At 47.2% G+C, this 14,638-nt stretch overlaps 1 protein-coding gene across 1 annotated transcript in view; it reads right to left on the bottom strand.

Annotated features, from left to right (window-relative positions):
• Positions 1 to 10,349: 10,349 nt before the first annotated feature.
• The window catches only part of vipr1b (vasoactive intestinal peptide receptor 1b), a 56,197-nt gene continuing 51,908 nt past the window's right edge, over positions 10,350 to 14,638 (bottom strand). Inside the window, exons 9-10 of the mRNA XM_060044472.1 lie at positions 12,567 to 12,608; positions 10,350 to 11,837 (exon numbers count right to left, since the gene is read on the bottom strand). Of these exons, the coding sequence (XP_059900455.1) occupies positions 11,646 to 11,837; positions 12,567 to 12,608 (234 nt within the window). The 3' untranslated portion in view covers positions 10,350 to 11,645. The remainder of the gene's footprint in view (positions 11,838 to 12,566; positions 12,609 to 14,638) is intronic.

The raw sequence follows: 14,638 nt of genomic DNA, 5'->3' as shown, positions 1-14,638 counted from the left end.
GGAGTCATTTCTAAACTCCCTAACATACATAACGGGGCGTCTAAATGGATTAGAACATTTGAGGAACTCACAGTGGGAAAGCTAATGGCAGTGGGGGACCTGAAAGCTCTGTTGGCAAGAGTATTGGGGTTATCTAAAATGGAGTCTGTACTGAGGAATGGAGGGTTGGACATAATGGATGGAATGTATGATGGGACTACACTTGATCGCTACAGAGTGGCGATGTGGAACACACTCAGAAGGGAGTTCCCTACCCATATCGATCATAAAAACATGAGAGGCCTCCCCATCAATGACACAGAGAATCCTGCATCTTACCTCCAGGCCCAAGTGGACAGATGGCGCTTGGAGACGAATGAGGATCCTGAGATCCATCCTGTGTTTTCGGTCATGTTCAGAAACTCTGTGATAGAGATTCTACCTAGCTCAATCAAAGTTAAGCTAGAAGATGTGGTTGGACTGGTTACAAATAAATCTCACAGAGACTTTTGCGATCATGTGGTTCATGCAGTGGACAAATATCGGCAAAATGAACACAAAATACAGGAACAAAGCAAAGAGGTGCAGAGGAAGCTATCTCAGCTTCAGTTGGAAGAACTCACAAAAAGAGAAAAGGAGAAGAAAAAACAGGCGGTTGTTTCCGAGTCTGTTGATACAATACTGCAAGCCGTCCAGCAGGGCGCACCACAAACCCAACCTCCTCAACAGGCATTCTCCCCCCCAGTACAACAGCCTCAGAGCCAATGGTCACCCACTCCACCTGCCATAAATATACACACACATAACAATGGGAACCCAATGGGTGGGAACAAGCAGAATCACAACAGGGGGTCCCAGGGACAGTATAAAAATAATCAGCAGCAGGGGTCCCAAGGACAGAATAGAAATAATCAACAGCAAGGATTCCAAGGACAACGCAAAGGTCCTTTAATATGTTATGGGTGCAACCAGGAAGGACATATGAAGAGAAATTGTTTGACTAACCCTCTTCCATCCCAACAAGGACATGGCAACGGCAATCAGGGGAGGCAAGATCAAGGGAGCTACAACCAGGGACAGCAGGGCCCCTTCATGGGTCAGGGATACTAGGGGTGCCCAGAGAATCCACAGGGGGAGGGTCAGCTTGTAGCAATCACAAAACAAGCTGATGAGGAACCAATACTGCAGGTTCTGATAAATGATAGAGGCACGCCAATGATGGCTGATACTGGAGCCACTTACACTTGCGTAGGTTCAAAATATGCCTCTCACCTCCCCATGGCAGGAAAATTCGCCAAAACTGTAGGATTCTCGGGACACACGCAGTTAATACCTATGACAGCTCCAGTAACGCTAAAACTGTACGGACGTACAGCCAAGCTACCCATCTTGGTATCAGACACTACACCGATTAATTTGATTGGAAGGGATGCATTGTGTAAATTAGGATTGCAGATATTATGTACACCACAGGGCATAATGATTGAAACCACAGGAACAGCATCTCAAATGACTCTATTAAAGCCTGACACTTCAAATGTGTATTGGATAGGTAGAATTCAGGACCAGGTAAAAGAGGCAGTGGGGAAATGGGGTAGCTACATCAAGGCTCAGATCCCAAATGCAAGGGAGTCAAGGATAGGATATCATTGCACTCTAATGTATGACCCAGCACAGGACCCAGATTTGGAAAACGAATGGCAGAAGAAAGCGGCAGGAAAAGCAGCAGAGATAGAGTCTCAGTACATAGTAATTGGGCCACAAGGAGCAGCCATGATGATACAAGATACAGATCAATCATCAGCGATAAAGGATTGGTTTAAAGACACTAACAAAGTTGCCCATATTACGTTGTTGATAAACAAGGGATTTGAAGCAAAAGATCTGGGGGAAATGATGTTTAATGAAAAACAACAAACCTGGGAAAACACAGAGAATCCGTTGGTTCTCATGTCATGTTGCGGGAAGTTTTTGAAGATTCTGTGTTATGCGCATATGACAGGAATCTTACAGGAAGTGGAGGTGGTTCAGAAAAAACCACGACAGATGACAGTAGAGGAACCATGTGATAGGCAGAACGAGATGAGAAAAGAAATGTTGGCAGCCATACCTGGACAGGTGTGGTCAAGGTTCGATACAGATGTGGGTTTGGTACATTCAGCTAACCCAGTGGTAGTCCGGACTAGACAAAATGTTAAGCTACCATGGCGAAGACAGTACTACATGAAACCAGCGGCTGAGATAGGAATAGCTTCTACCATAGAAGGTTTAATAACAGCAGGAGTACTAATAGAGACCAAAAGCAACTGTAACACTCCTCTGCTTCCAGTGTTAAAAGCTGACAAAGAAAAGTGGCGGCTGGTGCATGATCTACGAGCTGTAAATGATGTTGTTGAAGATATGCATGCAGAAGTTCCAAATCCACACACGCTGCTGACCAACATCCCTCCAGATGCTAAATACTTTACAGTAATTGACTTATGTGGAGCATTTTTCAGTGTGCCGCTTGCGGAGGAAAGCAGATATCTATTTGCATTCACGTATAAAGGTAAACAATACACATACACAAGGATGCCACAAGGATTCAAACATTCCCCACATTTGTTTAATCTAGTGCTGAAAAATGATTTGGAAGAATTAGAATTGCATGGAACTCTGATACAGTATGTGGATGATCTTCTGATATGTTCCCCCACAATGGAACAATGTCACGAAGACTCCATGTCTGTATTAAGAAAATTGGAAAAAGGCGGACACAAGGTGTCAGAGAAGAAATTACAATATTGTCAGACAGAGGTTGAATATCTAGGCAGGTTGGTAGCACATCAAACTAAAACCATAGCTCCTAGTCAGCTAGAAGGGATTGCTAAAGCACCCAAACCAGAAACAGTCAGACACATGATGACCTTTTTGGGGATGACAGGGTTTAGTTCAGATTGGATAGAGAACTATGCTTTAAAAACTGCGTCATTGCGTGACATCATGAAGGAGGCGGGAACAACTAACCTACAAGCTCGGTTAACATGGAATATAGATGCATCAGCGGCATTCAAAAGCATAAAACGTGAAATGCAAGGGGCAAGCACATTGGCAATTCCAGATTACACCAAACCATTCCTGTTGTATGTAGCTAATAGAAGTCAGGGCTATGCATCGGCAGTGTTAATGCAGGACTTGTGTATTGGTAGGCGGAGTCAACCAATAGCATACTACAGCTCAAAGTTGGATGCGGTAGCACAGGGTTACCCACCGTGTTACCAAGGATTGGCTGCAGTTCAATATGCCTATGACAAGGCCTCATCCATCACAATGGGGTATCCGGTGACGATTCGAACACATCACAAAATCACAGAGTTGATTGAGAAAGGAAAGTTTGTGTTAACGGACGCTAGGTTGTTGGATTATTTGGCATTGCTAACATTTCCAGATGTAACGATAGAAAAATGTTTCACGGTGAATCCAGCAGACAGAATTCCACATGACTTTGAAGGGACACCACATGACTGTGTGGCTGATTCTCTCACTTTTACTAAACTAAGGCCTGATCTATTGTCTGAGCCCATGGTTGGGGCAGAAGAGGATTTCTTTGTGGATGGATCATGTTTCAGAGATCATTTGGGTAACCATGCAGGTTTTGCAGTGGTTAGACAGAATCCGGACCACACATTCGCCGTTATTCGTAGTTCTCAGTGCGCACAGCCATGCTCGGCACAGTTGGCTGAGTTGAAGGCTCTCACAGCGGCCTGTCAAGAGGGTGCGGGTAGATCGGTGAACATCTACACAGACTCTGCATATGCGCACGGCGTCATTTGTTCGGGGCAGTGTGGAAAATGAGGGGGTTTAAGAAAACTGATGGATCCTCCATATTGCATTGTAATCAGATTGTGGAATTGATGTCGGCATTGTTGCTGCCAAAACAAGTGGCAATAATCAAATGTCGAGCACACAGAAAGGGCGTTGATAATATCACGAGAGGTAATAGCGCTGCAGATGAGGCTGCAAAAGTAGCTTCGGACAGTTGCAGGGCAGTCCAGTCAGTGTTATCCATGCCTGAGGCCGCGCCTACTGAGGACGACATTGTCCGCATGCAGGAGAAAGCTGGTGTCTATGAGCAGAACATGTGGCTGAAAAGAGGTGCTATACGCTCCTCCGCAGGGTTATGGAGAACTCATGACGGGATGATGTTGGCGCCTACGACACTGTTGGGGTTACTCATCACTAATGCTCATGGTTTTGACCATTGCGCAAGGGGGGAGGTTGTGAGGAGAATTAGAAAACAAGGTTTTTCTTCACCATACTTGCAAACAATGATTGATTACCAGCTAAATGAGTGTGGAGTATGTGCAAAAAACAATGTAAGAAAAACAATCACTACTCCATTGGGGCACATTCCTACACCTGAAGGACCATTTAGACATTTGGTCATGGACTATGTTGACATGATTAAAAGTATAGGTGGTAAAAGGTATATGTTAGTTATCATAGACAGGTTTAGCAGATGGGTAGAAGCAGTCCCATCAAAAGACCAAAGTGCAGCTACAGTGATTACATTTCTAACTAGAGAAGTCATGCCAAGGTTTGGAATTCCGTCAGAAATAAGTTCAGACAATGGGGCTGCTTTTATTCAGAAAACACTAAAACAAGTAATCCAGCATCTGCATGTCAAACAAAGATTAGGCTGCGTTTACCATCCTCAATCACAAGGTATGGTGGAAAGAGTGAATGGGACGCTAAAAACAAAAATTAACAAAATTTGTGCAAGTACTAAATTGAATTGGATTGATGCATTACCACTGGCACTAATGAGTTATCGCATGCAAGCTAACAGAACGACGCATCTAACCCCGCATGAAATGCTTACGGGTCGACCCATGCCTTCACCTATCATTCGAGGGCCTCATAAAGGACCTCCGTTAGAACAATTGGAAACTGAATTAAGACGCTATATGGGACAACTAACTGGCATACACAGGCTTGTTTTGCAACAGGAGAAAAGCAGAGTTCCAGAGTTGGAGGAGGAGCCACCAAGGGGGGTGGAGCCGGGTGACCACGTGTATCTCAGAGTGTTCAGGAGAAAGTGGAACGAACCGAGGAGAGAAGGGCCATACAAAGTCACCAACGCAACACCAACAGCCATCCAAGTGGAAGGAAGTGCCACATGGTATCATCTCAACCACTGCACAAAAGCCGCTCAACCTAAAGCCAGGGATGAGTGTGAGGAGGAGCCGGAGCCAGACGCAGACACACCTGGGGCTGACCAACTGCCCCAGGACCAGATCCAGTCGAGCCAAGAGATTCAGCAACATGATGTTGCTGAAAACGGGGAGCCTGTTTCTGATCCTTTACGGGTTGTGCCAGATTTCGCTGGCACAAGCACAGACCCCGAGGAAGGATGAAACCACGGAGACAACACAGACCTGGAAGAGCCAGGAATCAGGGGCTGGTACTGAAGGAAGCCTAAGAGAAACACAGGACAATCCGGCCCCAACTCACTCAGGAATAGTCAACAAGAAAGGGAAAATAGTCTTATATGCTCAGATACCACCGCGAGACCAAATTAATGAATTTGTGTTTACTGTTATGTCGGATAACCAACCGTTATGTGCATTAACCTTCCACCAGAATCGTGAACATGTGCACAGGAAAAATCGGTGTGAAGTAAATATCCAATTTAATCCAATGAAATGGTGTTTAACAGTAACGTCAAGAATACATGGGGCTATAACAGAAAGTATCTGGTTAAACATTTGATAGATCTTTTTGCCTTAAACAGGTTTAAAATCCTGAGAATTATACAGGTTGAGATTCCTGAACATGCTTAAAGGTTTTTAATGATGATCAAATGTAGTGCAAAATATAGCCTAAACGACTGTTATGTTTTTGTTGTGATCTTATCTTACAAAAAAGGGGGGAATGTGTGGTAGAAATGAAGGAGTATATTCTGTGGTGAACCATGATTGTGATGAGATCTGTGTGTCTAATAGTGGAGAAACACACGGGGCCTGGGTGTCTGGGTTCAGAACAGATGGTGCCCCTAAAAAGGAGCAGGACGCTACGGGGATAAGGCATGCTGACCTCAGCCTTGTGTTTTGGGCTATCTTTGTTGACCATTTGTTGTCTATTTGCTGACCATTCAGGTTAAGATGGATTTATGACTGAGTGGAGGCAGACACCTCAAGGAGAAGCTGCTCTGTTTGTGTGTATAAAAAGACGCCGCAGTTTGTGAACGAGAGTGACTCTATAGATCCTACTCGGCTGTTATCGTTGTTGTTCTTCTTCACGATAAAGTCTTTTGTCAATTCTTGCTCCGGACCCCTCGTTTTCATTTTACTCTCTCTCTTGAATTAGTCTAAGTGTTTTATATCTCGGTTTATCTTCTACAGTAACAAATAGATTGTAACAAGCCACACCATGTGGAAGTCATTTTTTCGTTTTGGCACGTAGCCGTGTAATAAGCGGGATAATGTATAGAACGTCGCCGGTCGAATTTAAGCCCCTTCAGTGGGAAGCAATTACCCTCGCTGCGTGTCGGTGTCCTGTTCGCCCTGTCGGGGCTTATTTTCCCGATAATGACCGGCATTCTATACATTATCCCTTACTTATTACACGGCTCTTCTCAATGCTGTAGACTACATTCATATTCGGTTGCTAAGCGACGTCAACGACTTTGGCGAATTATTTCCCTGCTGATCAACACTACGAATGATAACAAATACATTGGAAAAAGACACACTGTGTGAAGTTATTTTTTCGATTTGGCAAATAGCCATTACTAATAATACTAATACTCTTTGGCTGGGATGATGAGGCATCAGACAATCAAGTCATTTTAGCCTGAATACTGTGGCAACCCGCTCCTTAAATGAGCCGGGTTACCGGTACAAACAACGCGTTTGTGGAAGGTTAAAGCCATTCCAGGCATTTATTCACAAACACTTCAATCAACCAAGGCACTCGCGGTCTCTAGGGCCTCCGTGGGCCTCTAGCTGCACGTGGACCCGAGCGCTTCCTTCTTCCTCCCGTGCTGTGCCGTGCTGTCCAAGTGTCAGCCCTTTTATATCTCCTCTGCCACCGGCCAGGTGTCCCCCAATCACCCTGATTGGGGTGCCGAAAGGGCTGCTCTCTATCGCCGGCTGGTGGGTGGGGGTGGTACACCCCGTCCTCTACGGCACCCCGGGCCCGTCCAGGCCGAGGACCACGTGGCGGGATGCCACACTCCTCCACCCTTTGTCCAAGCCCCAGGTAGCCGAGGGACCCGCCCAGGATGGTATCTCGCCGGGGCCGGGTGTCTCCTGCGGCGCCGGCTGCGTCGTCTCCGGCAGCGTCGTCTCCGGCAGCTTCGTCTCCGGCAGCGTCGTCTCCCGCCGCCTCGTCTCCCGCCGCCTCGTCTCCCGCCGCCTCGTCTCCCGCTGCGCCGGCGGCGGCTGCCTCTCCTGCCGCGGCGGCGACCGCAAGGGACGCCGCCACCGCCGCAAGGGACGCCGCCGCCGCCGCAAGGGACGCCGCCGCCGCCGCAAGGGACGCCGCCGCCGCCGCAAGGGACGCCGCCGCCGCCGCAAGGGACGCCGCCGCCGCCGCAAGGGACGCCGCCGCCGCAGCGGGAGAGAAGGCCGCAGCGCGAGGCCGGGACAGGGCTGCGCCGCCGGCCGGCGCGTACGTGGGGACGGGTCGGCCCTGTATGCTGGCGACCTGCTGGGCGCAGGGAACCTCTGGTATTCCGACCATCCCGGTGCGGGTGATGAACCAGGACACGCAGGCCCTCCTGGACACCGGCAGTGCGGTTACCCTCCTTCGCCCCGACCTGGCGGGTGGGAAGGCAGGGGAGCCGATGGAGGTGGCCTGCGTCCACGGGGACACCCGGACCTACCCCACGTGTCACGTGGTTGTCCGCACCACACACGGTGTGTTTACGATCCGGGCGGGGATTGTCCCCCACCTACCGGTCCCCGTGGTAATCGGGAGGGACTGTCCGACGAAGAGCAGCCCTTTCGGCTCCCCAATCAGGGTGATTGGGGGACACCTGGCCGAAAGCGGAGGAGCCATTTTAAAAGGAGGCACAGCACAGCACAGCACGGCTCGGGTGCAGGAAGGAAGGGCTCGTGGCAGCAAGAGAGCCTAGAGGCCCACGGAGGCCCTAGAGACCGTGAGAACCCTGGTTGATTGAAGTGTTTGTGAATAAATGCCTGGAATGGCTTTAACCTTCCACAAACGCGTCGTTTGTACTGGTAACCCGGCTCATTCAAGGAGCGGGTTACCACAATACATAGGTAAGAAGCACCAGAGCAGGTTGCTAGTACCATGGACAGTATACGAACGATAATCTGTTGAACTAAATCAATCAATTTATCAATATCAATTTGAGAGTAATTCAGGCTCACCTTAATTTCTTGTAGCTCACTCAGAACTGAGTCAACTCTTTTGCTTGTTGAGTCCATGATCAATTGAGAAAAACTGCGAAATGAAGTCTCCTGCCTATTCAGCAGATCCTCATAGAAGTTCTTCTGTTGGTCCAGTAATTCCGTAACCGTGTCCATTGTCCCAAACTGAGGATCACCAGGATCATCGTTTGAGGCACCTTTGTTTGTTCCTCTGTTGCCATTGTGACCAGTCATAGTGGAACAGCTCCAAATTTCATAATCCAACTTTTAGGAATGATATACAGCAGACATTCTTACCAAGATGTTACCAGGAGTATGTTTGTTTCTGTTTATGGGTCTCACACAGCTTTGGAACTCAATCCTTCAGATATCTCCACTTTCAAAAAACATCCACCATGTATGAAGCTATGGAAGGAGGTATTTTCAATAGCACAACATATGGCTCTCAAAATCTTCAAAGAATTTTTCATAGAAATCAAGGAAATTAGAGCATTCCTTCACAAACAAACTGGAGTGTTAGGCTTCAGTGGCCCTCTTGGGACATGTGATCTAGTGCTACATGAGAACATCAACTGGAGAATAAACCAAATCATGGCTCATAAGCTGAAAGGAACCTTCTGCACATCATAGTAACCTCGAATAGACCCCCCCCCCCCCCAGCCAATCCACATGGTTTCTCCCACTGCCATTGATATGGGTTTAATCGCTTGAGGGGAAACATAAACAAGTTATTTCTCTGCCAACACTCAACCCTGCGGACTGAGATGGCAGCTCTCTAGTTTGGGCCAGACTCTCTTAGAAAGCACACAATGCAGTCTGCGTCTTGAGTTTCAAGTCCAACCTCGTGAAGTGGAAAACTGGTGACAGTATTCTGAAAGGGGCTTGCTCTCCGCAATTGACTTAGCTTAACATAAACTCTGACAGCCGCTGCGGACGGAGCCGCAGAACCTCGGCTAGCTAGCTAGCTCCTGGAGGGCTGCCTACCGTGAGCAGCCGTCTCCACACACACGCATGTGTGACTTCATTAATCCACTGATGACTGATGGAGAGAGTCAAGTGTTGTGAAGCATTCTCGGCCCCCTCCTCGCTCCACAGTGTAATGGCTGATCTGACTGGAACCATTGAAGGGTTACGATTGCCCCTTTACACGAGCAGTACGAATGTTCTGCATGAAATGTTCTGCTTTTCATCATGTCCCTGTAGATCTAATGGGTCGGAATTATTGTGCCAAGGCAGTTTATCTGATGTGGTTGAGACTATCAAATAGAGTTGAAACGTTGTCATACAAACCTTATTGACCATTCTTTCATGGCGATGCTCAATTCATTTTAGCATAAAAAAATTAAAATGTAAAAACATTCCAAAAAATAAGAAGTAGGCCTATTAACGAATCTATCTTTAACCAGGTCAAAAAAGTAACTCTAACAGACATGCCTTTGAAAGACTCTGGAGTGCCCATAGACAATGAAATGAAGAAGTTAAGACAGAACAAACCTGACGAGAGAGAAAAGGTTACGATGAAGGCCCAGGGTCTGGTGAGGAGGCTGGAGAACAGCCTCTGATGAGGATAAGGCTCAGAGTTGGTGAGGAGGCTGGAGGTAGGCTGTGGGGTGGAGGACAGCCTCTGATGAGGACGACGAGTACAGAGAAGATCGTTCAATAAATGAACAATGAGAACCGACCACCACTAACGAATGATTGGTCATCCCACTAACGCAATACGATATTGCCAACATGTTTGTGTGAACAACCATCCCAATCATCAACACCCTTGAATATTCCGATTCAATTTTCTCTCGGTTTCTCGGTTTGCCCTCCCGTTTACTCTCTAGCTGACAAATTTCCAGTAGTATTGATTCCTAAGTATTGATTATGTTATTCCCTGTAAGATGTTTGGCAGAGGGGGGCATTTGTGTAGGGGATCAGGCAGCATAGGGGTCAACCCCTTAAGTGATTTCTTCAATCAGTTCATAATTAAATAAAAATGCAGCGCCAGCAGATTTTCTTTATTTTCCCTGCATTTCACACTTGGATTCTCAGCCAAAGCTCGTCTAATAAGTTACATCTCCTGTTGCTCACTGACAGGGAAGCTTAGGGAATCAATGGGAAATCAAGCGATTAGCCGTTGTAACACGAATCATCCACCGCCCTTGACAGAGGGCTTGGGCTGCGAGGGGATGCCTCTGTCACGTTCCCTGTCCTCCTACGTTCACTGTAAGTTGTCATCGCTGGTGGAAACACAAGAGGATCAGCTATTGCTGGTTAATGAATGCATTGATATTTCTCTTTTTTTGTGAGTAAGTGTGATGAGCTGCTTGTGAAAATGGAATATTTATAATCAGCGATTTTACATGCATAACCTAATTTTCTCATTTTGTCTGCTCGTGCGCAAATGTGTATTTATTTTCCTCTCCTCCCTGTGTCTGAAAGCTTCCATGTATGGCATGGATATAATACAGGAGAGCTAATGTGTTGAAAGCTTGTCGTTTGAGTGTAGAAAAAAAACATTCACGTATGAATTGGGATTCTTAGCTTCTATGATTCTGAATCGATTCACAGCTTCCAAAAGTCCAATAAGTGTGTATCCTTTTGTCTTAGTGTGCCTTTGTGTGTTTACATTATTTCAATCAGTTATTATTATTATTTTTTTTTTAAGTAATCAAACACACTTCACTCCATCTTCACCCATGACCTGGGGACTATATACACACAGGTACATAGGTCACGACCTGGGGACTATATACACACAGGTACATAGGTCATGACCTGGGGACTATATACACACAGGTACATAGGTCACGACCTGGGGACTATATACACACATAGGTCCTGACCTATACACACACAGGTATATAGGTCCTGACCTAGGGACTATACACACAGGTACATAGGTCCTGACCTATATACACACAGGTACATAGGTCCTGACCTATATACACTCAGGTACATAGGTCCTGACCTATATACACACAGGTACATAGGTCCTGACCTATATACACTCAGGTACATAGGTCTTGACCTATATACACACAGGTACATAGGTCCTGACCTATATACACACAGGTACATAGGTCCTGACCTATATACACACAGGTACATAGGTCCTGACCTATATACACACAGGTACATAGGTCCTGACCTATATGCACACACAGGTACATAGGTCATCATCTATATACACACAGGTACATAGGTCATGATGGGGCGGCCAGTAGGTCCGATGACGGAGCAGTCCTTGTGGTCGGGGATATATACACACACGTTGACACGTCTCCATGGCGATGGAGGTCAGATGACGGAGGAGTCCTCAGGGCCGGAGGAGGAGACCCGGCGGGTCACGGGGCTGCACTTGGTCAGCATGGAGATCTGGGTGCTGAAGGTGTTCCCGTTGCTGGACGGCTGTTGGTACTTGGTGGAGTCTGAACCCATGTAGCGCTGCAGCAACCACCGCCGCCACTTCCTCTTCACCTCCGCCTGAACCTGGTGGAGGAGAGAGGGTGGAGGAGAGAGGGTAGAGGAGAGAGAGTGGAGGAGAGAGGGTGGAGGAGAGAGAGTGGAGGAGAGAGGGTGGAGGAGAGAGGGTAGAGGAGAGAGAGTGGAGGAGAGAGAGGGGAGGAGAGAGAGGGGAGGAGAGGAGGTGGAGGAGAGAGAGTGGAGGAGAGAGGGTGGAGTAAAGAGTTGAGGAGAGAGTAGAAGAGAGAGAGGGGAGGAGAGAGGGTGGAGGAGAGAGTGGAAGAGAGAGTAGAGGAGAGAGAGTGGAGGGTTCATGTTGTGTTCCATGTGTTGTCGTCTCTGGCACGGCTTCTAAATAACCTGACAAATGGAAACGCATTAAATCCCTCTGAGCTTGGTTTTAGCATCTTCTCAGTATTCCCATGGGCGACACACAGCCAGTGACTTCATATTCTGGAGCGGCAGCCAGCCTCCACCCACCCCAACCCACATCCCACCCCAAATAAAAGAGTGCCAAGGAAGCTGCCCCGAGACACAACCCTCCATATACTTCTCCTCCACCCGTTGAGGAGGAGTGACTCATCGCTCCTCACACCCAACATCCACCTCTGTGAGTGTGGGTCCCTACATGTTTGTGTGTGTTAGAGTGTGAGTGTGTGTGTGAGTGCCAAATATTGTGCTTGTTGCATTGCATGACCTGGTGAGAATGCCAGGTCAGAACTTGAATATTAGAGTGTGTAATGCGCCGGTACCTACCTCCCCGTTGAGGAAACAGTACAGCACGGCCACCACGAAGCCCTGAGGACCACACGTAGATATCAGCCCAGTCTGGGCTACACACTATAGATATGAGCCCGGTCTAGGGTACACACTCTAGATTTGATCCCGATCTGGGGTACACACTCTAGATATCAGCCCGGTCTGGGGTACACACTCAAGATATCAGCCGGTTCTGGGGTACACACTCTAGCTATCAGTCTGCTCTGGGGTAAACACTCTAGATATGAGCCCGGTCTGGGGTACACACTCTAGATATGAGCCCGGTCTGGGGTACACACTGTAGATATCAGCCCGCTCTACGGTACAAACTCTAGATATGAGCCCGATATCACTCAGCCCTGCTGGAGGATTACACACGCTTTATGATGTGTATGCTCAAGCTCAATACCTGTGTGAAGGATTTATCGGCTATGAATGACATTACAGTGTGTCAGAAAGGTAAACTAACAGGAGATACATTACCATTTAGATACTTTTATCCAAAGCAAAGTGAGGCTGAGCACAACCCATTACCATCAGAGTAACTACAAAACACTCCACATGCTGGCGGAGAAGTCTGGGACAACTGAGACATGAGGTTAACAAGGAGTGTGGGGACAGAATGTTAATCTCGTTAATTAACCAGTACTCTTGGTCAGGTGGTCTGGCTCCTCTCCCTCTCATGGCTCATCGGGCTCTAACAGCAGGCTGACCGCTGTGACTCTGTCAGGGTGAGGGATCCACTGGGACCACTGCCATGTGCTCCAAACCTGCCTAGTCGACTTCACCCTGTTGAGCTCCTCTGTCTCCAGGGTGGAGTCGACTACACCCTGTTGTGCTCCTCTGTCTACAGGACAGTGTGGAGTCGACTACACCCTGATTAGCTCCTCTGTCTCCAGGGTGGAGTCGACTACACCCTGATGAGCTCTTCTGTCTCTAGGACACAGGGTGGAGTCGACTACACCCTGATGAGCTCTTAGGTCAACAGGGTGGAATTGACTACATCCTGATGAGCCATCGCTCGCTGGCTCCCGAGAATACGGCTCAGCAGGACAGAGCCAGAGGTGAACGACTTGTATTCACAATGTTGTTTATTTTAGATGAAGACGATTGTAAAATAGTATAATGTTTTCATGGATTCCTTTGACAACTATTAATGAATATTTATATCAATGTTTAATGAAGCAGCAACACCATTACAAATACATGACCACTCCTGATTCCTCCTTCTCCCACCGATGATATCGCAGACTAGCAGCTCTCTGCAAGTGAGTAGCCAAAGATGTTTTGTACAGACCCACTGAGTATGAGACTATCAACACTAGAATAGGGCCTTCTGCAAGATTAACACATGGAATTTTGAAAATGCTGACTAACAGGGCTGATCAGGGGTTGTTCTTTAGTGACGTCTGAACGCCTCTGGAAAGGCTTTCAGACGTCACTAAAGAACCGTCTTAGATTACTATGTTGATAAAGTTTCATAGATTATTATGTTGACGATCATATAAGACATATATTTAAAACTAAATAAAAAGGGATTTGGGTTCAATGGCTCCTTAAAGAGGTTTGACGGATGACATGAAAAAACTCCAAAACACTTCCTGGTTAAAGGTATGATAAACTGACTAGCCTTGATCCAAAGGAGCATCAATGTCTGCTGCAAGCTGCATAGCTGGCTCACTATAAAGTGGGACAGTAGGTTCAATGGTGGCACAGAGGAGGACACAGAGATTCACCAAGCCAGGTCCAGCCAAAAACTGCAAATCCCAGCATGAATCCAGTAAAGTCCATACTGGTTCTAGGATCAGTTGGGACGAGGTGTTCCACACGATACTTTAAGGGCACTGTGAAAATGAATTCATGACGGCCATTTGGTGGCCGCCTTTTTTTAAAAGGTCTGACCATTTGGATACACCCGTAGAATAGAAGAGTGGAAATTGAAACCCAGAGACGGTGCAGTGCAAACCCCATGCTATACCAGCAGAGCTACACAGAACCACAAGAACATACGCACTTATTGGCCCTCATTTATCAAACGAGCGTACGACAGAAAACGTGCGTAAAATGGA

The sequence above is a fragment of the Gadus macrocephalus genome, chromosome 23 (assembly GCF_031168955.1).
Source record: "Gadus macrocephalus chromosome 23, ASM3116895v1".
In the NCBI taxonomy this organism is placed as follows: domain Eukaryota; kingdom Metazoa; phylum Chordata; class Actinopteri; order Gadiformes; family Gadidae; genus Gadus; species Gadus macrocephalus.
This window is presented reverse-complemented; position numbering and strand designations above follow the sequence as displayed.